Source organism: Panthera uncia (assembly GCF_023721935.1).
Source record: "Panthera uncia isolate 11264 chromosome E2 unlocalized genomic scaffold, Puncia_PCG_1.0 HiC_scaffold_20, whole genome shotgun sequence".
NCBI lineage: Eukaryota > Metazoa > Chordata > Mammalia > Carnivora > Felidae > Panthera > Panthera uncia.
The window spans coordinates 12550657-12574007 of NW_026057589.1; the positions used below are offsets into that span (position 1 = coordinate 12550657).

General features: G+C 38.9%; 1 protein-coding gene across 1 annotated transcript in view; it reads left to right on the forward strand.

Moving 5' to 3' along the window:
- HYDIN (HYDIN axonemal central pair apparatus protein) overlaps positions 1–23351 on the forward strand; it is a 312192-nt gene that overhangs the window by 191435 nt on the left and 97406 nt on the right. Inside the window, exons 12-13 of the mRNA XM_049622586.1 lie at positions 17782–17900; positions 22461–22684. Coding sequence (XP_049478543.1) covers positions 17782–17900; positions 22461–22684 — 343 coding nt within the window. The remainder of the gene's footprint in view (positions 1–17781; positions 17901–22460; positions 22685–23351) is intronic.

Genomic DNA, 23351 nt, shown 5'->3' on the forward strand with positions numbered 1-23351 from the left:
TGAAGTACATTACAATTATAGTGTAGTCACGGGGATAGGAAACCACGGAGCTGGGTTTGCTCTTGATTTTTGGAACAATAAAGAATATTACTTGACACAAAGCCTCAACATTTGATTCTTGTTCTTTTTATAGTCTTTGGCTTTTGAATTTTTTACTTTTTGAGTTTTTAATCAAAATAATGCAGCCAGGGAGGATGGGAAGACAGCCTGGCAGTGGCCAGAAGCTGCAAGGGGGATGTACAAATAGAGTGGTAACCTGACAGCTTCAGAAGATTGGATACAGGTAGAGGAATTAAACACAAAAGTAAATATATCGAGGCTAACAAAAGCCAGTATTTTTCACTCTTGGAGGAGGCAGATAGACAGATATGTATATGTGGAAAGGAGAAAGGCTAAGATGAGGCTTTGGTATTGGAATGGAATTGGAGTTCCTTCCCTATGAACTCATGGTTGTTGATATGCACAGAGGCAGAAATAAATAGATGTATAAATGTGTGTATACGTTTATGTACATAGAGCTGCATCTTTCCTAACTGTGTCTATTAAGAGATCCTGGCAGCTTTAAGACCCTAATTGCAGTGAGCACACTGAGTACCCAAAGTTTGGTTTCTGAATCCTGCCCTCTGCCATGAGGGCCTTTTATCAGGACTGAGGCAGAGAAAGAAGATGAGCTGGGAACATTCCTTTCCTGCTGGAAACTAAGGAAATGCTCAAAGAATGACAGGGTTATGTCAAAGTGATACAGAAGCCAGCAAAGGGACTTCCACTGACCAAATTTGAAACAAGTTAAGAATCAAAATAAATAATGATAGCTAATAGATTGCAACACATTGATTAAATAGGAATCTCTGAATCCACTAAATAAAAATTGACCATTTAGCACTTCGGGTAATAATGAATTCAGGTAAAAAGCATTCTGAAGATTTAATGGATCTTAAAATAATGGGTGAAAGCAGGGTATAGAACAGGATTTTATGTAGTCTCAAAATATCCTACCTCAGAATGCTTATTAATTATAAAGGGGAGAAATCTAACTTTACAATGAAGAAAACTGGGAGGTGTTATCTTAGTTAATACTAACAGTAGTCATCCAGCAAATCAACCTCACGGACTGCTCACTAGGATACAATGAAAACAAACATCTCTTCACTGATATTAGGGTCAAAATATCTAACACGGTCTAATTATGGGGAAACATTAGATTAACCCAAATTGAAGAAAAAACCAAAATTAACAGCTTGTAATCTTCAAAAATATCAAGCTCTTGAAAGTCAAGAAAAGACTGAACTGTTCCAGATTGAGTGAGACTCAAGAGCCATGACATCTGGATGACTGGATCCTTTGCTTTCGAGGAGATTATTGGGTAAAGGATGTATGGAGGCTCTTCGTACTACTCTGGAAGGTGTTCTATATTTTAAAAATGCCTCAGAATTCTCTTTTAAAATACTGATGCCAATAAATAAGTAAAACAGGTAGATAATAAGATGATAAAGCTAAAGAGTAGTCTCCAGTGTTACTTTCAAGATGAAGCGCTTTTGGCTGTTTCTTGTGGTGGTAATTTTCCTTACTAATTCTATGCTTATGTTGCTGTTTTGTTTATTTGCCAGCTTCTCACATTACCTCTTGAGACTCCTGCTCTGAAAGATAAGGATTTAGTTCCCTATGATCTTATTGTTCCCTTGCTCGCCTTACTGAGTTATAATATACATGCAGTTGGGGCGCCTGGGTGGCTCAGGCCGTTAAGTGTCCAGCTTTTGATTTTGGCTCAGATCATGATCTCACAGTTCGTGGGTTCAAGTCCTACATTTGTTTCTGTGCTGACAACATGGAGCCTACTTGGGATTCTCTCTCTCCCTCTCTCTGCCCCTCCCCTGCTCTCTCTCTGTCTCTCAAAATAAATGAATACACCTTTTTTTTTTAAAGCGTATTCCTTTTAAAAAATAATAATTTACATGCAGTGTATTTCACCGGTTTTTGGTGTACAGTTCAGCAAGCCTTGACAAACCCCAATAGAATAACTGCCACCAAAATAAAGGTACAGAATATTTCCATCACACCACGAAGTTCCTTCCTGCCACGTCACAGGCCATCCCATTCCTCCACCTCAGCCCCTGGCAACCCAATTATTTTTATTTTATTTTTCGAGTTTTATTTGTAGCTTTAAATAATATACTTAAAACTGTATTTTTTGTTCCATCAATTCTATGGCCTCTCTTTGACACGTACAGGTGTTGGGACCCCTGACCTGCTCACCACCATTCCATCCTCTCAAATTTTCTTGTTAATTTTTTTAAATATTTATTTATTTCTGAGACAGAGAGAGACAGAGCATGAGTGGGGAGGAGCAGAGAGAGAAGGAGACACAGAATCCGAAGCAGGCTCCAGGCTCTTAGTTGTCAGCACAGAGCCCGACGCAGGGCTCGAACTCACAAACCATGAGATCCTGACCTGGGCCGAAGTCGGTCGCTCAACCAACTGAGCCACCCAGGTGCCCCACCCTCTCAAATTCTATGAGTTGTTCTACTTTTGTATTAAAATGATTGGTAACCATATTTAAATCCTCTAGTTCGTCTACATAAATTCTGTACACTGAAGGGCCAAGTTTATTCTGGGATTAAACTTTTTTAATCCTCTGATGGTTGGATGTTCTGACCTCTATTGGTGAATGTTAATCAGCAAAGAATTCCCCTAAGGTGTGTAGCAATTAGTTTCCCTCTCTTCACCGTCCACGAGGTCTCACAATTATGCCTCACGTTAGCTTACTTCATCATCGAATTGACTCTTTTGTGCAGCTTTTGCCGCACCCCCCCCCCCCGCCGATGTTTCTCATTCTTCATTTCTTCCATCCTATCTAATTTTCGAATACATGCTCTTCTTTTCCTTGAAGACATTTTTCTCAGAGCCCACAAGCTTCTCATTCCAAGTCAGATCAGCCACCTCCTGCATAGTTATTACCAGGGAATTTTTTAAATTTCCATGTGTGTTCCATTGTATCTTTTTACTCTCACTTTGCTCAAGTAGCTTCCACAGAAAGGGTATATAGAAGGGAAACTTTGATCCCTGCATACCTGGTAATTTCTCATTCTGCCTCCATACTCACCTGATAGTTTAGCTGACACTTCTAGGTTAAAATTTTTTGTCTTCAGAATGTTGAAGACATTGTGCCAACTTTATGGTAAAGGTCCGGAAGTCTGAAGTCACCTAGTTCTCATTCCTTGCTAGGTGGCCTGTTATTTCTCTCTCAATATTTTGTAGGGTTTTCTTTTTGTACTTGAGGTCTGAAATGTCATGAAGCCATATCCAAGGGTGAGGTTTCTAACTCATCCTCCTCAGCTTTCTATGGGCCATTTGAGTCTGATTACTCATGTGTTACTTCAGCTCTGGGAAATTGTATTATTTTTTACATATTTTCCTCTGTCATATTTCATTTTATTCTTCTGGAGATCTTAACAGTCTAATGTTAGATGTATAGGATTGATCATCTGTTGTCAAAGAACCAGATTTTAATCAAACATGAGCAGTGAATGACATTAAATGCCATTCAATGCTCTTAAATAAGGATGTGAAGAGAAGTATTTATTTGTCAGAAAATTCCAAGGTAGCAAGTGTCAGGCAGTCACAGAGTTCCTTCCAGTGCCTTCTGATCTGTGGTTGTTCATTTGTATATAAGAATGAGAAAGTGGGTTTAATTTTCAGGGTAATTAGTGCTATTTACTTCTGCTGTTTAATGTTTAGGTCTCCTAGGATTTACAGCTGTGGTGGTTATTTTAATAACAAAATATTAAATGTCTAGAGAGAGAGAGTAATAAGAATGCACAGTCGCTAGCAACTTCAAGGCAAAAATCCCACTGTTCTGCTCTGCCTAGCATGTTTTCAGTGCATGTCTACACAGCCACTTTTCTCTGTATATAAAGAGGTCAAGCAGTCTAAGAACAGTATAGAAGGATGGGCTGCCTAAGCCAAGATTGTGCTGCCCTCCCCCTCCCCCCAGTTATATATGTCCCTTCCTGATGACGTTTTCCCCCATTCTCCCTGGAAGTAACCATCACTTTGACTTGTATGATCATGATTTGTTTTGTTTGTTTTCACTTACATGCTTGTTTAAAAAATTTATATATTGAAATGATACTCTATTATGCTGTTAGCACCAGGAAGATAAAGTCACTCGATAAATATTGATTCCATAAATGAGCAAATAAATGAAAAAAATGAATGAGTGAATGAATCCTGGTTTGATCTGGTCGTTGCCTTGCTCATGAATGCAGGATTCTCAAGATTGCCCCAGAATGGATGCAGAATGGACCAGGGGCTTCAGGATCGACATAAATCCATTTCTACACTTCATACCAGCATCATTTACCCCAGACTTCTAAATGGGTCTGGAGGAAATGCTGGTACATCAGTGTTCAGACAGAGGCTGGAAATGCTCCAGTGGCCCCCATGCCACAGGTGGTAGATCCTCCCTCCCATCTATGACTCGCGGGGTGTCGTGCTTGGCCACGTTCCAGGGGGTTGGCTGCTCTCCAGGAGGTTCCCAAACATTACATAACTAGCTGTGTTCGTCTATTGTTTTGTTTGCAGTTGTGAATTCTGCCACAGAATTCACATCCTGGATAAACTGAATAGTATAATTTTCCATCTGCATGACATTCTTCTTTATTCTGATAGTGGTTTATTAAAAGACATGATTGCCAGAGAAGGGTTTTGTTTACCTTGTAATTCCATATTATCTTCCTTGTAAATTCCATGTAATTCACTGTGTCTTTTCAAGGGCTGGTGATGATTCCTTAGTATTATCTTCAAAGAATTGGTAAAACTTCCTGGTTTTAGGTCACTAAAAAATGCTTTTTAGGCAGATAGAAAAGCCCCTTCCCTTGTTTCATTTTGCTTTGCTTTTGCATTTAAAAAATACTTTGAGCCTATAGAAGAAAATACGTATGGATATGCTTCCCCTTCATGCCTTTTTACATAAATTATAGCATACTATACACAATGGTTTTGACACTGCTTATTAAGTATTTCTTGCAGATTATTCCATGAACACTAAATAAAAAGTGTCATTCTTTTTCATGGTCCCATAGGAATCCTTAGTATTTACATACTATCATTTAATTTTTAACCTTTTGTCACTAAGAAACAAGACATACAGGGGCGCCTGGGTGGCTCAGTCCGTTGAGCATCCGACTTTGGCTCAGGTCATGATCTCCTGGTCTGTGAGTTCAAGCCCTGCATCGGGCTCTGTGCTGACAGCTCAGAGCCTGGAGCCTGCTTCTGATTCTGTGTCTCCCTCTCTCTCTGCCCCTCCCCCGCTCACCCTCTGTCTCAGAAATAAATAAACATTAAAAAAATTTTTTTAAAAAGAAACAAGACATACATTCACAAATGTGCATAAAATATACTGTGGTAGGCAGAGTAACAGCCTCCCAAAGATGTCCATCTCCAAACCTGTGAATATGTTACTGTGGATGTGTTACATTGCCTGACAAAGGGAAATTAGGGCAGAAAATGGAGTTTCAGTTACCAATGAGCTGACCTTAACATAGGGAGATTAACCTGGATTATGCGAGTGGCTCAGTAGATAATCATAAGTGTCCTTTAACTTCAAAGAGGGAGGCAAAAGTATCAGTCTCAGTGTCAGAGTGATGTGATAAGAGAATGACTCAACCAGCCGTTTCTGGCTTTGAAGATAAATGGCCAAGAGATGTGGACAGCCTCTAGAAGCTGGAAAAGGCGAGAAAATAGATTTCTCCCCAGAGTCTCCAGAAGGAAATTCAGCTCTGCCAACACCTTGATTTTAGTCCAGTGAAACCCATCTTGCATCTTAGACTTCTGACCTCTATAATTTTTAAGATAATAAACCTGTGCACTAAGGCATTTAGTTTGTGATGACCTGTTTTAGCAGCAACAGGGAACTAATACACATGCATATATATTATAAGACAAATATCACATACATGCTACTAAGATAATATTTCCAGTCCTGAGAAGCCCCCTGTGTGTCCCTTCCCAGGCACACTTCCCTCACCCCAACCTCCCCCTGAGATCGTCACCATTCTATCCTTCATGGTCATTATTTCATTGCCTTCATTTGTAGTTTTTACCCCAATGTGTGTGCGCATAAACAATGCAAGTTGGTACTGTCTGTTTTTGAAACGTACATAATTGGCATCAATCTGCATGTCTGTCTCATCCATGTTGTTGCTCATAGCCCCAGTCCTATTTTGTTTTCATTGTTGTGTAGTATTCCATCCTGTAAATATATGTTCAGAAACAGGAAGTAGCAGGGAAGGCCAGTGTCATTTGTCTTGAGGAGGCCTCTTGAGATGCATGAAATTTAACCCACATCTCCACCTGCAACTTTTTTTTTCTTTTGAAAGCTTTTATATCTAGGCACCATGAGTACAAAGATGTACGAAACCAGAGCTCCTGCCCTCAGAAAGCATTAGAAATGAGTGGAGGAAAGTAACCAGCAATTATATTGCAATGCTATCCAGTGAACGAATGCATTAATAGATGAGGGTACAGGGCACACACAGCTCAGTCTTGGTTTCTAGGGAAGGCTCCTCAGGGAAAGTGACCCTTCTGGAGTATTTGTTAGTCAAATAAAAAAAGGATGTGTGTGGGTGGGGGGAGGTGCTGGGCATGTCAGGGAGGGAAACACTTTGTGAAAATACATGGCAAGAGAATGAAATGGCAAAGAATTGCAAATTCTTGGCATGTGGCTGCCAAAAAGACAGAGAGACTGGGAGGAGAGAAGGGGCAGGATATGGAGTTGGATGCTGCAGGAGTAGTTAGCTCAGGGACAGCTGCTCTTGACTGCCAGACTAAGAACCTTGGAATTCCTCCTGGCTGCTGTGGGAAATCACAGAAGGGCCCTAAGCAAGGGAGTGAGTGACCTGCTTAAATCTGAATATAGGAAATACAACATTACTGAAATCTTTTCAGTTCATCTGAAACTGAAATGTTTTTCTTCACTTAAATTTTCAGATTTTCTTAGAAGTAGTTAAACTGGATGTTAGATATTCATAAAGACTTGCTGATGGTCTGATCTGTGGCTTGAAACTGACTTTTTATCTATCTTGACTTTCCAATGTAATGTGGAAAATCCTAATCTAATCATGAAGAGATGACCTTTTTTAAAAAAAAAAAACTCAACGGGAAACCACACATATTTGGTTTGGATCACCATATGGGAGCTTCAAAGTAAGCAACACTTTCTGATTTAAACTGTGAAATATATTGCTAGATAACATCGTTAGTGGGTGCTTCAGAGTCAGATGTGAAAAAGCAGCATGATGGAAACGATGCCAGATGTACCTACTTCCGTTAAGGACCCAATTAAAATGTAACTACTGTGTCCATTTTCCTTCTGCCCATCATAAGAAAGAAACATCTGAATTTTTAGCACAATTTAGAGCTTTTGACCTTTATCTCAGCTGAACTATAGAATGGACACTTAGGAGAGAGAAAGCTAAATCACCCCAATCACTGAAAACATTTTTGAGTTTTCAGAATAATAAATAATGCTCTACATATTTGTAGGTTTTCTTCTTCACAACTCATCAGACTGCAACCTCATAATAATATAGGGTTTCTTAGTCCTGTGAATGAGAAATTATTTTCTTGATCAACTACCTTATTTACTTTAAGTTGTATGTTCAATTATCAAATATTTCAAACATACAGAATATAGGGAAAATATATATGTATCCATACCCAGATTTAGGAAAACTCAAACAAATGGAAAGGTATGTTGATAGTTTTGGTCAGGAATATCAACATTATAAATTGGTCAGTTCTCCTTGTAAATATAACATGATCTCAGTGGTAATATCAAGGTTTTTTTTTTTTTAATTAGGTTTATTCCAAAGTTCTTATGGAGGAAATAAATGAACTAGAACTGCTTAGAAAGCTCAGAAAAACAAGAATAATATGAGAGGACTAACCCCACCACGTGTTAAAACATATTTAAAAGCTACAATAAGTACCACTGTATGGTTCTGGAACTTGAAGAGAATGTAGCTATTGAGTCAATATTAATCCTTTTCATCCTTACCAGTTATCATCATCATCAAGAGCAGCGGCATGCCTTCAACCCCTAAACCCTCCCTTCCCCCAAATCCACATTTCCCAATGTCCCGGATATGTGAGCAAAGTAAAAACCCTAATTACGTAAGCCACTTTGTCCATTTTATCTTTTGTGCATAACAAACCACCCTAAAGGTTTAGTGGCTTAAAACAACTGGCAGCCATTTATTCTGCTCACAGATCTGCAGACTGGTCCCGATTCAGCAAGGACAGCTCCACTTTGCTCTCCCTGGAGACAGCTGGACAGGCCTGAAGGTGAAAGCTGGTATCATTTTATAGCTCTTCCAACTACATGTCTGGCAGTTAATCCTAGCTGTTGACAGGGACCTCGCCAGGTTCTGTCTGCTGGAACCCTCATCCATGGTCTCTCCATGAGGCTGCTTGCTTCCTCCAAATATGGACAAGGGACCATATGGTTACTGTGGGAAATCTCCTGCAGCTTAACTGTCCTTTCTTTCAGTTGCCTATCTTTTGTATCAGATTGACAGAAGAATTACTCCATCCTTTGGTTTTCTACAGCTTCCCTGTGGTGAATTTGCCTTTGTTTAGCCTACTTGGGTACTAAACCTGCATCTTCAGTCTAAGAATCTCTCATCAGTTCTGGAATTCCTTAGCACTTATCTCTTCAGTGTTGTTTTCATCTCATTATCTCAGTTTTCTCCTTCTGGAATTTTTTTTAGATATATGTCTTTCCTATGGACTCACCATACCTTCTGACTTCTTTACATTTTTTATTTCTTTGTTTCTCTTTGACATATTCTGGGTATTTTTCTAAGATCTTTCTCTCAGTTGATTAGTTGTTTAGCTACTTCTACTCTTTGGTATTCATCTACTCCATTTTTAATTTCATAAACTTGGTTTCTATTTCTGTGTTTACCTCTTGAGAGATTTTAAGATGAGAGGTTAGAGTTCCTTTAAGAGTTTTCTATTATCTCAAACTCTTGGCGTACTAATTTGCATGTTTGTGGTAAACACTGACTTTCCTCCTACTGGAGTGTTTCTTGAGATGGTTTGAAATGTTTGCATTGTGAGCCCATCTTTAGCACGTGCTGTGGACTGAATATTTGTGTTCTCCCAAAATTCATATGTTGAAACCTATTAGCATACTTAATATTCAGCCTTGTTGAAACAAGGTTCATGTTTCTTCGGGTAACATCCCTAGAGAATCTGCATAGAATTACTCTGGCTGATCATTAAAAATGTAGATTCTTGGGTTTCATCTATGTTTTATTGAATCAAAATCTGTGGAGATTGTGTTAGAGAATATCTGTTTTAAATGAAGGCTGAAAAGTAAGTGTGTAGTAGGGTTGCAGGATACAAGATCTATATAGAGAGAATCAGTTGTATTTCTATACAGTGAACAATGGGAAATTGAAATTTAAAAAAACACTGTCACTTAAAATAGCATTAAGAAATCCTAAATACTTAGAGATAAATTTGACAAGAGATGTGTAAGACCTGTACATTGAAAACTATAAAACATTGCTGGGAGAAATTAAAGACCCAAATAAAGGGAAAACTATACCTTGTTAACAAGTGGATAATTAATATTAGTAAGATGTCATTTCTTCCTCAAGTTTGTTGATAGACTCAATGCAATCCAAATAGAAATTCTAGTTGCTTGTGCGTGTGTGTGTGTGTGTGTGTGCGCACGCACATGCGTGCATGTGGGTGTATAGAAATTGACGGGCTGATTCTAAAATTCATATGGAAATGCAAAGAACCTAGAATAGCCAAAATAACTCTGGAAAAGAACAAAATTGGAAGGCTACCACTACCTTATTTCGACAGTTTTTAAGCTACAGTAATAAAGATCATCTAGGATCATCTCCCCATCTCAGAATTCTTAATCACTCACTTACTTTGCCATATAAGGTAATATTCACTCTTTTACTATATAAGGTGATATTTACAGGAATTAGGACATGGGACCACCTTTGAGGGCCATTATTCAATCTACCACAGATGCCATGTGGATGTCCAGCTGTTTTGGCTCTGTGCATTCCAGTCCATCTTCCCTTCTGTCATAAATTCACATATATGTGTACGTTTATTCTGAGTTTTTTGTTGTTTCCTTAATCATTTTGTACCTTCTGCCCCAATACCACATTAACTTAATTATAATAGCTTTATAATAGACCTTAACATATCAAAGAGCAAATTAGCCCTATTTATTCTTTTAAAGAATGTCTTGGTTGCTATTGGCCCCTTGATTTTACATTTAAATTGTATAATCAATCTGTACATTCTACCCGATGGCATTTTGCTTAGCAGAGTGTTGAAATTAAAGATCAGTTGGAAGAAAATTGACAATTTTATGATATTGAGTCTTCCTTCTCAAGGACATAGCCTACTTCTCCATTTAATTAGATCTTTGTTAATATCTTTCAATAAACTTTTATGATTTGCCCCTTGAAGATCTTAAATATATATTGTTACATTTATTTCTAGGTACTTTATATTTTTGTTGCTATTGTAAATAGTGTCTTGGAAATTAATTTTTCTGGTTGTTGCTATATGGAGAAATGCACTTTACTTTTGAATATTGATTTGGTAACCATCAATATTACTGTATCTTACTAATTAAAAAATTATTCACAGAGTCTTTAGGATTTTCCAGGTGGATAGTCCTAAAATATGTGAATAATGACAGTTTGTTCTATTTATACTTTTCCTCCTCTTTTTTCTTGTCTTACTGCACAGGAATGGAGTTCAAGTATAATATTGGACGTCTAAGATAGATGGCAAGTTTTTGCAAGCCCCTGGTTATATTTTCTGGATCACATCTAAATGCAATGTGATCCTGTTGCATTCAGGCCTTCAAGGCTATTAGAGCGGGTTCTGTAGTGCATTTCCCTGCTTCTTGTGTGAAATCAGGACGCTGTAATCAGAGATAGGAAACTCCCCTGTTTTACATATGTATGTATGTATGTATTTAATTTTATTTTTAATTTTATTTTTTAACTTACATCCAAATTAGTTAGCATATAGTGCAACAATGATTTCAGGAATAGATTTCTTAATGCCTCTTACCCATTTAGCCCATCCCCCCTCCCACATCCCCTCCAGTAACCCTCTGTTTGTTCTCCATGTTTAAGAGTCTCTTATGTTTTGTCCCCCCCCCCCCGTTATTTTATTTTTGCTTCCCTTCCCTTATGTTCATCTGTTCTGTGTCTTAAAGTCCTCATATGATATTTGTCTTTCTCTAATTTTGCCTAGCATAGTACCCTCTAGTTCCATCCATGTAGTTGCAAATGGCAAGATTTCATTCTTTTTGATTGCCAGATAATACTCTATTGTGTATATATACGACATCTTCTTTATCCATCCATCCATTGATGGACATTTGGGCTCTTTCCATACTTTGGCTATTGTTGATAGTCCTGCTATAAACATTGGGGTGCATGTGTCCCTTTGAAACAGCACACCTGTATCCCTTGGATAAATACCTAGTAGTGCAATTGCTGGGTCACAGGGTAGTTCTAGTTTTAGTTTTTTGAGGAACCTTCATACTGTTTTCCAGAGTGGCTGCAGCAGTTTGCACTCCCACCAGTAGTGCAAGAGAGATCCTCTTTCTCCACATCCTTGCCAACATCTGTTGTTGCCTGAGTTGTTAACGTTAGCCATTCTGACAGGTGTGAGGTGGTATCTCATTGTGGTTTTGATTTGTATTTCCCTGATGATGAGTGATGTTGAGCATTTTTTCATGTGTCAGTTGGCCATCTGGATGTCTTCTTTCCAGAAGTGTCTATTCATGTCTTTTGCCCATTTCTTCACTGGATTATTTGTTTTTTTGGATGTTGAGTTTGATAAGTTCTTTATAGATGTTGGATACTAACCCTTTATCTGATATGTCTTTTGCAAATATCTTCTCCCATTCTGTCAGTTGCCTTTTAGTTTTGCTGATTGTTTCCTTCGCTGTGCAGAAGCTTTTTATTTTGATGAGGTCCCAATAGTTCATTTTTGCTTTTGTTTCCCTTGCCTCTGGAGATGTGTTGAGTAAGAAGTTGCTGCAGCCAACATCAGAGAGGTTTTTGCCTGCTTTCTCCTCGAGGATTTTGATGGCTTCCTGTCTTACATTGAGGTCTTTCATCCATCTTGAGTTTATTTTTGTGTATGGTGTAAGAAAGTGGTCCAGGTTCATTCTTCTGCATGTTGCTGTCCAGTTTTCCCAGCACCACTTGCTGAAGAGACTATCTTTATTCCATTGGATATTCTTTCCCGCTTTGTCAAAGATTAGTTGGCCATACATTTGTGGGTCCATTTCTGGGTCCATTTCTCTATTCTGTTCCATTGATTTGAGTGTTCTTGTGCCAGTACCATACTGTCTTGATAATTACAGCTTTGTAGTATAGCTTGAAGTCTGGGATTGTGATGCCTCCTGCTTTGGTTTTCTGTTTCAAGATCACTTTGGCTATTCAGGGTCTTTTCTGGTTCCATACAAATTTTAGGATTATTTGTTCTAGCTCTGTGAAGGATGCTGGTGTTACTTGGATGGGATTGCATTGAATATGTAGATTGCTTTGGGTAGTATTGACGTTTTAACAATATTCGTTTTTCCTATCCGGGTGCATGGAATATTTTTCCACTTTTTTGTGTCTTCTTCAATTTCTTTCATAAGCTTTCTACAGTTTTCAGTGTATAGATTTTTCACCTCTTTGGTTAGATTTATTCCTGGGTATTTTATGTTGTTTGGTGCAATTGTAAATGGGATCTATTCCTTGATTTCTCTTTCTGTTGCTTCATTGTTGGTGTATAGGAATGCAACCGATTTCTGTGCATTGATTTTATATCCTGTGACTTTCCTGAATTCATGAATCAGTTCTAGCAGTTTTTTGGTGGAATCTTTTGGGTTTTCCATATAGAGTATTGTGTCATCTGGAAATTGCCCTGTTTAAAAAAAAAATTGGGGGGCAACTGAGTTGCTCAGTCGGTTAAGCGTCTGATTTTGGCTCAGGTCATGATCTTGCAGTTCATGGGTTTGAGCCCTGAATCAGGCTCTGTGCTGACAGCTCAGAGTCTGCTTTGGAGTCTGTCTCCCCTTCTCTCACTGCCCCTCCCCTGCTTGCACTCTCTCTCTCTCAAAAGTAAATGAACATTAAAACAACGATTTTAGGGGCGCCTGGGTGGCTCAGTCGGTTAAGCATCCGACTTCGGCTCAGGTCATGATCTCGTGGTTTGTGAGTTCGAGCCCGCATCGGGCTCTGTGCTGACAGCTCGGAGCCTGGAGTCTGCTTCGGATTCTGTGTCTCCCTCTCTTTCTGTCCTTCCCTTGCTCATACTCTGTCTCTCTCTGCCTCAAAAATAAATAAAACATTAACAAAAATTTAAAAATAAAATAAAATAAAATAAATAAAATAAAATAAAATAAAATAAACATTTTAATACTTCAGTCTTCTAGCAAGGAATCTGTCCTAGAGCTTACTAGTTCCTTCACATTTGTCCCTCTTGCTGTCTTTTGCCAAGACAAGAAAAATCCCTGCTTCATAAATCTTACAGAAAAGTAGCATTTGTAATGTGACCTTAAAATGTAGACTAACTCTGGCAAAAGTACTGCTGGTTATCACTTGTACTCCTATCCTAGGTGAAGGAAATGGCTAGCTACACATAAAACAATCTCCGTTGAAGTAATTAATAATTCCCAAAGAAACATTAGCTCACTGCTTTATTACAACACATCTCCTTTTTTAAAAAAAAAGTTATTATTAAGGAAGGCAGTCAAGGTAACAGATGGGGAAAGCTTTAAGCCTGACAGTTATAAATAGTCTTGCTGTTTATTCCACAATATATTTGCAATTCTCCTTCTTTGCCGTTCTGAAAGTTGGATCTCTGTCAAAATACTTGTCTCTTGACCAAGCAGTAAAAATCATTGCCAGTAGATTAGAACTCTAAAATAATGGAGTGAGTTGATGAGGTTCTCTGAAAGTTTTACTTATATTCTACAGTATTGTTAACACAAACACCTGATCTTCAGAGTGGTCTCTTTTCCAGGGATCAGATGGATTGGGGGAACCCTTTGAATGGATCACTTGTCCCAAATATTGCTGATTGCTCTTGTTTCTTATGATCAAAGTAATACATGCCTAATGACCACTGTGTTGCCAAGCACTAGAGGGAACATAGAGACAAATACCCCTGTCTTTGAAGGGACAGTCATGGAGAGAAAGCCTTAAAGATACAGAAGCTAAGTAGCAACAAAAGGCTGGAACATAAATTTCCATAAGGCATTATAATGATAATAATAATACATTATAAATATGGCTTGATTGTTCAAAGCACAGTCACTATAATACTAAAGATTATATCTAACAGAGCATCAAAAGTATTTTTCAATGTTCAAAATGTTACAGAGCAAATCTTTTATTTTTGCTTAAAGAGTTTGAAATGTAAATGGTATACATTTAAGGAAAACCTATCAAATTATCAAAGATTTTCAAAAGTGTGATATCCCCACTATCAGGGAGGGTAGGGAGAGACAGACCTTTAAATACTGTTGTTTGTGTGCAAATTCCTACAACCATTCTGGAGGGCAACATGCCCATAGCTATCAAAATGTCAAATGTGCATCCTTTCGTTCTGGCAATTCTATTTCCAATAACAGTGGGCTAGGCAATTTGGATTCTCTGTCTCTGTCTCTCTGTCTCTCTCTAAAACACAACTAGAAGAGCAAGGCAAAATATTTTCAAGGACTTTTTATAGTCAAAAGAGAGCTACCAAGACAGTAGAGAATTACAGGGCCAAGATCCAAGAGAAGAGGAAAGCCAAGACAGTCAGACTTTGGACACCACTTTATCCTTAGAGACACCACCTTTTTGGTAGATACTACAGACAAGCTGAAAAGTTAAGTACAGTTAGGGAAGAAACATGGGAGTTCATGGGATGCCCAAGGAGAAAGGGCCCTCATAACTCCCCAGACTTTATAATGGGACCCAGTGAAGTGGGGACTGGAAATGGATCAGCCCTCCCAAAGGTTGAAGCTCAGCTTTGACTGCTTTTTCAATTATCAATTTGATTACAACAGTTCTTCGCTGAGGTTCTAGGAAGTAATCTCTAATGTTCTAAGGCATCAATTAAATATGAGGAATTAACTTCTCTTTTATAATTAGCATAGTACTAGCTATATGCCCTTCTTGGGAGAATTGAGAAGATAGTCACTCATATGACTTGGTACAGAGCTTAATTCTCTCACAGAATCTTAGTGGAGAGTGGTAAGATTGGGTAATGCTAATACTCCTTAGTCACCAGCCAGAAGCAAGAGGAAGTTACTATCTTCTCAGGGCTTCAGATGACCACTTCAGGTTTTATGTACACTGACCAGCACTCAGTCAAAAATAATCAAACATATAAGGAGACAACACAGTCTGATAGAACACCAAGATAAACAATATAAACTTCATAGAGAGCCAGAAAACATAATTATTTGATAGATTTTTTTAATGTTAAACATTTTTTAAAATATTCTCAAAAGATTGAGCAGAGGCCTGGAAACTATAAAAAATCTAATGGGAAGTCTGGAACTGAAAAGTTACATTAACAAATTAAGAACTCAGTAGAATTGAATAGCCTGTTACATGCAGCCAGAGATAGATTTTATAAACTGAAAAATAAATCTAAAGAAAATATCCATACTGAGGCATATAGAGATAAATATAGAAAAGAGCATCAGAGTCAAATAGAATGTGGTAAAAATTTATCTGTGTGGATGGAAAGAAATGAGAAAATGGAGCATAGGCAATATTTGAAGACATAATGACTGAAAATTTAAAAACTGATGCATGGCACTCATCCAGAGATTCACAAATTTCTATAAACCTTAGGAATAATACATGAAAATGTCACCTGGGAACATCATGGTATAACTGGTAGAAACCAAAAACAAAAAGAGAATCTTTTTAAAAATTTTTAAAAATGTTTTTTTTAATTTTTTTTTAACGTTTATTTATTTTTGAGACAGAGAAAGACAGAGCATGAATGGGGGAGGAGCAGAGAGAGAGGGAGACACAGAATCGGAAGCAGGCTCCAGGCTCTGAGCCATCAGCCCAGAGCCTGACGCGGGGCTCGAGCTCACGGACCGTGAGATCGTGACCTGAGCTGAAGTCGGACGCCCAACCGACTGAGCCACCCAGGCACCCCTTAAAAATGTTTTTTATTTATTTTTAAGACAGAGACAGAGCTCCAGAAGGAGAGGGGCAGAGAGAGAGGGAGACACAGAATCTGAGCAGGCTCCAGGCTCTGAGCTGTCAGCACATAGCCCGACGCAGGGCTCGAACCCATGAACCATGAGATCATTACCTGGGCTGAAGTCAGATGCTTAACCAAATAAGCCACTCAGGTATCCCCCAAAAGAAAATCTTAATGCAGTCAGAGGAAAAGACATTTACCTCAAATGAGCAGTAAGACAGTAAGCTGACTTTTCAACAGGAGCTGTAGGAGACAAGAAACAATAGAAAATCTTTGAAGTGCCTAAAGAAATTATTCATAATGTGTTCAAGGATATTAATTACATTGTAATTTGTTGAATGAAAACCTGGAAACGATTTAAATATCCAACAAGAGGGACTGGTTAAAAATATTTAACTCATCTTCAAGTGATGGTATGTAAAGATGTTGCAGATATTGGGGCACCTGAGTGGCTCATTCGGTTAAGCTTCCAACGTCAGCTCAGGTCATGATCTTGTGGTATGTGAGTTCAAGCCCCGCATCAGGCTTTTTGCTGACAAGCTCGGGAGTCTGGAGTCTGCTTTGGATTCGGTGTCTCCCTCTCTCTCTGCCCCTGCTCCTCTCACACTCTGTCTGTCTCTCTCTCAAAAATAAATAAACATTTAAAAAAAATTATTAAAAAATGTTGTAGATGTATTGTTAAGTGAAAAAAGCAGTTACAAAGTAATAACAGCATATGCTTTCATTTCCATTAAACTTAATATAGTATTTACTATTTAAATATGACCATGTAGCACTTTAGTATTTAAACATGATTGAGTATGGAAGGGTAGGCACCAAAATGCTAATAGTAGTTATCTTTGGGTAGTAGAATTATGTGAGAATTTCTACTTTCTTTATAATATTTTTATAATGATCATATATTATCAGATAAAGGTATATCCATTTTAAAAAAGGAAACAAAGCCAGTCAATACCCTAAAGGTTGTGCTCTCTGTTCACCCGCCCTGGGTCCACTGTGGGTGTGCAGTCGTGGATATTGTGAGTGGATCCCATTACCCCTACTGAAAGAAACTCTATGGTAAGACTCCTAGACACAGATCCTTTAATACCATTATCTTCCTAACTGTAGGGAAAATCATTGAGAACGATGTCCTGTGGAGGCCCATGGTGACTCTCGTTTTATAAGAAGCATCTATCAGTGGTCACTCTTCTCTGATTTAGAAAAATTACATTGTTTTAAAAATAAGGAACAAGAATACCATTGAGACTGGGTTAAAATTTAAAAAAATTTTTCTGCTAAAATATCCGCCTTAATTACAATGTAAGCTGCTCTCTAAAGATAAGAAACTACCAGTATTCGTGTTTCCTAAAGATAAGCAAAATCTTCAGCATTGGTTAAATTGCAGTTCCCTGGGTCCAGCACAGGGATTTGATACAGAACTCTTGATTGCTTACATTGGCACCACGTCATGTGTAGTTTGGGGGTAATGAAGCATCCTTCAGGGTAATAAAGTCTGACTTGTTTTTATAGGCCGAGAGATCCGTCTGCCCCTCCGAATCAAAGGCGAAGGAATGGGGCCAAAGATTCACTTCAATCTTGAACTGCTGGACATTGGAAAAGTTTTCGTTGGATCTGTACATTGTTATGAGGTAAGCACGAGAATTGTTCATTGAGACTCAGATAGTACTTGGCTTTTTTGGTTTATTTTATTTTGTGTGTGTGTTTATCGATACAAAACGTGTACAATCACATCCATTTGCCGTTACTCATGCTCAGATTCCAGAATGATCTGGCTCTTCCTTCCTTTCCTAGCAAGCCTCCTCGAGGATTTCCCCTCTAGCTTTCCTGAAGGCAACAAAGCCATAATTTAATTGGTTTTATTTATCCTCCTCATCTTGTGGATTGCAATCTTATCCCCATCTGATTAATGCTTGTTCTCCGACAACATAAATGCTATAGACCAGAGGACAGAAGAACTTTCAAATTTTCCAGAATGTCCTAATGAGGATAGGCATTTTCACACTTCAGAGTTTTCTCTGAATGCACTGGTCTTTAATACATGATTAAAAACCAGTCATTGTGCTTTCTGGAACTTTCTGTTTGAAATTCTGTGCTTTGTCTTTCCAATTAAATAGAAAATGATCCTTTTACAGGATATACTCATGGGTTCTTCAGGATCAAAGTCACTTCAGTGTCTCCTCACCACTAACTTTGTATCTAGGGTATTTTTTTGCACTATATCAAATTGTGACCCCTGAAACTTTATTTTACAATGATTCCTAAACTTTAAATGTTTGTATTTCTATAAAAGTAATACAAGCAGTTATTTAATGAGTGACAAATAGGTGTCAGGTTCCATGCTCTATTGTGTATGCTTGTCTATCTGTATGTATTTAGTTTCTAATCCTTAGAAACTACTTTATAAAGGAAAAATAAGAGGTAGAGAGTGGTTAATACCATCAACAACATCGTCTTTCAAATATGTTGAGCACAGTACCAGTGCTTTTATATTCATTAGTTCGTTTGGTCCTCCCTAAACCCTGTGCAGCATTGCAGTGACTCTTCCCATTTCACAGCCGAGGAACCTGGAGCCTGGAGCAGTTTTACTAGTTAAGATAATGGTAGATACTGTAACAAACAAATATGAAGATCTGTACTATCTCGGACATGATAGAAGTCTATTTTGTTGCTTACGTAAAGTCTCAGGGTTACCTATCAGCAGATGGCTCTCCGTCAGCAGAGCATCGGGACCCCGGCTCCTTCCATCTCATAGCTCTGCCACCCCTAACGTGTAGCCCGCAAGGCCGCAACCCCACATTTGTCATGTAGGCAGAAGGGGAAAGAGCATGGAGAGACGTGCACGAAAGATCTTTTGTAGGAGTTGGTCCTATAGGTGGCACGCATCGCACTCATTCACATCCCACAGCTGCAAGATTGGCTGGGAAATGCAGTCTAGTTGTGAGCACAGGAGGAAGAGGGAGTGGGGTCAGTGAATAGCAAACCTGACCCTGCCACGTCTGTTAAGTAACTTGGCAAGGTCATACAGCTGGTAAATGTTAGTGAGCACTGGGTTACTGGGGCTCTGTAGCCTGGAAAGGGAAGGTTTTGTGCTGCCCTTCACCACGGAGCAAATCCAACCTACAGCCAACTCAGATCTCAGCCCAGCCCAGCCTTGGCGTGGGAGGCAAATGCCCGGTTGCTACTGAGAGCTTCCTACTGTATTGTTCATCCCCACATTCATTAGAGTAACGTGGCCTAAATGGGATGATGCGCAAGGTAAACAGAGACATTAGTGTCATCTGAGATGGAATATACATAAGAACACAAGTTAAATGAAAAAACCAGTCACATGACTGCCATGAAATGAAAAATGGCACAGCTACTATGTTGCATTGTCTTTTGCATTTTGAAAAAAGGGTCACTTCGGGAGGAAAAAATGTGCGATACTTATTAAATTGATATTGTGTCCATAATTTATCCAGTGTGAATTTCCCTTACATCCTAAGTATTGTGTCTTATGGATGCCACAATAGAAAAAGACCTTTAGTTCTGATACAAAATGGATAAGGTTTCCCTGAGTGTAATAATAATTTCTAACAAATTTAACCGAAGTGTATTTGAGGCCACCACCTTCCCACCCACCATCCCAGATTTGAAATAGTAAAGTACATCGCAGCCAGCTAAGTAAGTGTTATATGAGGTGCTGCATCAGAGTGGACAATTTTGAGGGCTGTGCAATGGCAGAGAAGGACATGGTGAGTTGCTTCTTATGGGAATATTTTGCACTCTCTGCGTATTTAGTGCTGATGCCTCATTGCATCTCTCTTTCAATTTATTACGTTACCTACTTGAGACAAATTTGAATAACTAGCTATTGCCCTTAGTCATTGCTGAGCTTAGCAAATACATAAAAAGTAAACCATAGCCCCAAGGGTGTTCACTATTCCCCAGTGTAATTAGAAGGAAAACTAGGTGAAGCTCTATTATAAATTTTCTCCTCGCCAAGGAATTGGACTGCAAGGGTAAGGTCATCAAAAGGTCTCAGGGTTTTGTCCCAAATGATTTGCTGGATTCTGCAGACACATGAAGGTGCTCTTTTGTCAGGGGGAGAAGAATGACATGTATGTTCTTGAAAATGGAGGAGCTTGTGCCTTCTACAAAATCTGAGTAAAGTATTGCTGTTACCCGAAAAATAAAAAGGCAATCTGTGCATTTCCTCGGAGAGGAAAACAATTGCCTTTGAATTGAATTCCCTTTGAATTCCCTTTGAATTACCTCAAACACCTTTGAGTTGCCTTTAAGTTATCACTAACGTGTGTCAGTTGCTTCTTAAGCACAGGTAAATTTTAAACCCCTTCTGCATAGCGCTGGGAATACAGGTAGCAACCACTGTCATTTATAAGCACTATTCTAAGAGTTACAAAAATTAATTTCATCTTCAAAGCACTCTGAGAAGTTAGCAGTTCTTACCCTTTACAGATGGAGACACTGGGGGACAGAGAGGCAAAGCACGTTCTCTAAGGTCACACAGCTAGGAAGTCAGTGGTAAAGCTGGGATTTGAGCCCAGGCTATTTGGCTTCTGAGTCCCTGGCCATAATCACTTTCTACATGGTCTCTTTAGAAAGAATGAAGGGTGAAGCATGAATTCTATGACCAGGGAACTTAAAACAGAGTGAGGGAGAATGGGAAATGAATGTAAAAAGATGAATAAAATATCAAGCAACAATTAGTTATATATCTCTTTTGGTCCATCATCCATCTTCTCTTGGAAGAAGTGGTGATTTTCCTTTCCAAAGGCCCCTGACTCTGTTCTATATATACTCTTGATTCCCTCTTCTTTGCTTCTCAGGAGGTAACCTAAGCTGGTGGACACACCACACCCACCCAGACCCCATTCCCTTGGTTACCTAGCTCTATTCTCTTATTACAACAAACATATGGGCCCAGCACTGAGTATGCATTATGTCATTTAATATAAATATACTGGGTCTCCTCTACCATACTTCCCACAGCTTTGTCTCCCCCACTCTCCCTCCTCACCACTCATCCTCTCAAAATCGGAATCTCGAATTGTCAACCACTATTTCTTCCATACCCACGCACTCCCTAAACGTCTAGACTCTGGATTCTACTGTCACACTCCATTGGAGTTACTTTCTTCTTCAAGGGCAGGGCTGGCCTCTAATGAAAAATAAAAACTCTGTAACATTTTCTCAGAGTGTATTCCCCATGAACTCTGTCCACAGTTAACCCCTTCTGGAAATTCTCCTCCTTCTTCTAGGTTCCTGACATTCCCCACATGCCTTTCTGAACATTTCTTCATGATCTCCTATGCTCTTTTTTCTCTAATACTTGGAGTGTAGGTTGAAGGTAGTACACAGAGAGAGAGAACGTGCTGTCCACCAATTCAGGTGTGAGCACTGGCAAGGAATAGAGAGCTGCGTGGCTACAGCACAGGCTCACTGGACAGACACCAGGGGAGATGGGAGTGGGAGCGATGGACCGAGTCAGGTGTGGAGGACTCTGAATGCCAGGCAAGAACTTTTCATACACACATATCTAGTGTGCAAGCAAATATGGACAATGGCACTAGTGTATAGGAATAAAACTTGTCTGTAGTAAAACACTTGCTTACATTATGCATCCCCAAACGGTAGAGTTTGAGATGAAGGTATCCCAGTAGAATGCAATCTAATAGCACAATAAAGAGGATCCTTGTCGTCTGGAATCCACAGTGATGTCGCGTTCATATTCTCCAGGCTACACTATAGATGTAGGCTTAGGTAGCTCTTGCGCCTCTATTCTGACTGCTTATTTTTCAGTATGCCACTCATTCTCAGCTTTCTCATGCATAGAAGAGAAATACCGGCCTTCCCTCAGTTACCTTATAGAATATCAGAAAGAGGTATTTTAAGGTTCTTTTTCAGTAGATATAATTACAATCAGTATTTATAACACGGCTATAATACATGTGACTAACTCTGTTTTAAAGAGGATACTAAAAGCACAAAATGACTTCTGGATCGGGATTCCTACCTTCAGACCTTCAAGGCAGAAGACTATTCATTTCTCCCCTGGAGTTTTTCTCTGGCTTTACTTCCTGTAACTGTCTATGTGTTGGTATTAAACAGTACAGCCACATGCTTCTATGAAAATAAATATGATGTCCATGCTGTATCTTTGCATTCTTGGCTTTTTATTGATATAGGCAGTACTTTCCAACAAAGGCAGCATTGATGCTCTCTTCAACGTGGGCCCTCCAACTTCGGCTTTGGGGGCCTGCTTTGTTTTCAGCCCCAAGGAAGGCATCATCGAACCAAGTGGAGTCCAGGCGGTCCAGATCTCTTTCAGTTCTTCCATTCTGGGGCACTTTGAAGAAGAGTTCCTGGTCAATGTCAATGGGTCCCCTGAGCCTGTGAAACTGACCATTAGGTAAGATATATCTATAACTAACGTGGAAGCTAACCGAAGCTTTTATCTACTGCTTTCTTAAACTTCAAAACCAGATTGTGTCTTGGATGTCCATAACTGTCTTTGTTGATGGGAATACATTAAAATAATGGAGTGTTTTACAATTCCGTGAGTGTTTACCTACTGAACACATGTAACTTATTATTGTCATATGGATACAGATGCTGTTCGGGGATCTAGTTTGTCTAGAAGCTATAACTTTATAACATAAGCACTTAAACCTAGTTATGCTCTCTGTTTTAGGATATTTAGGGAAAATAAATCATTACAGTAACACCTGGATAAAATCATATTCTTGACTAGGCTTTCGCTATTATCACAGTTTCTCTAAACTTTCATCTTTCATATTTATTTTAAGGAAATTCTTTAAATGCTCTTACCTATGATACCTTCGGGTATTGTAAAAGAATCTACTTATAGCATCAGTCAGCCACGGCTAGAAATGTGCAGCTTTTCTGCTAGAAGTCCTTTGATGGCTTTTCCAGCTGTTTGTGATAATTGCAAGTCATTAATAGCAGAGTTTGTCCTCAGGTTTTAAAAAGAAGTTCTCTCTGACCAACCCATTGGGCAGATCCACAACTTTTGTTCCTGGTGCTTAGAAAGATCCTATCTTCAGAACACATTGCAG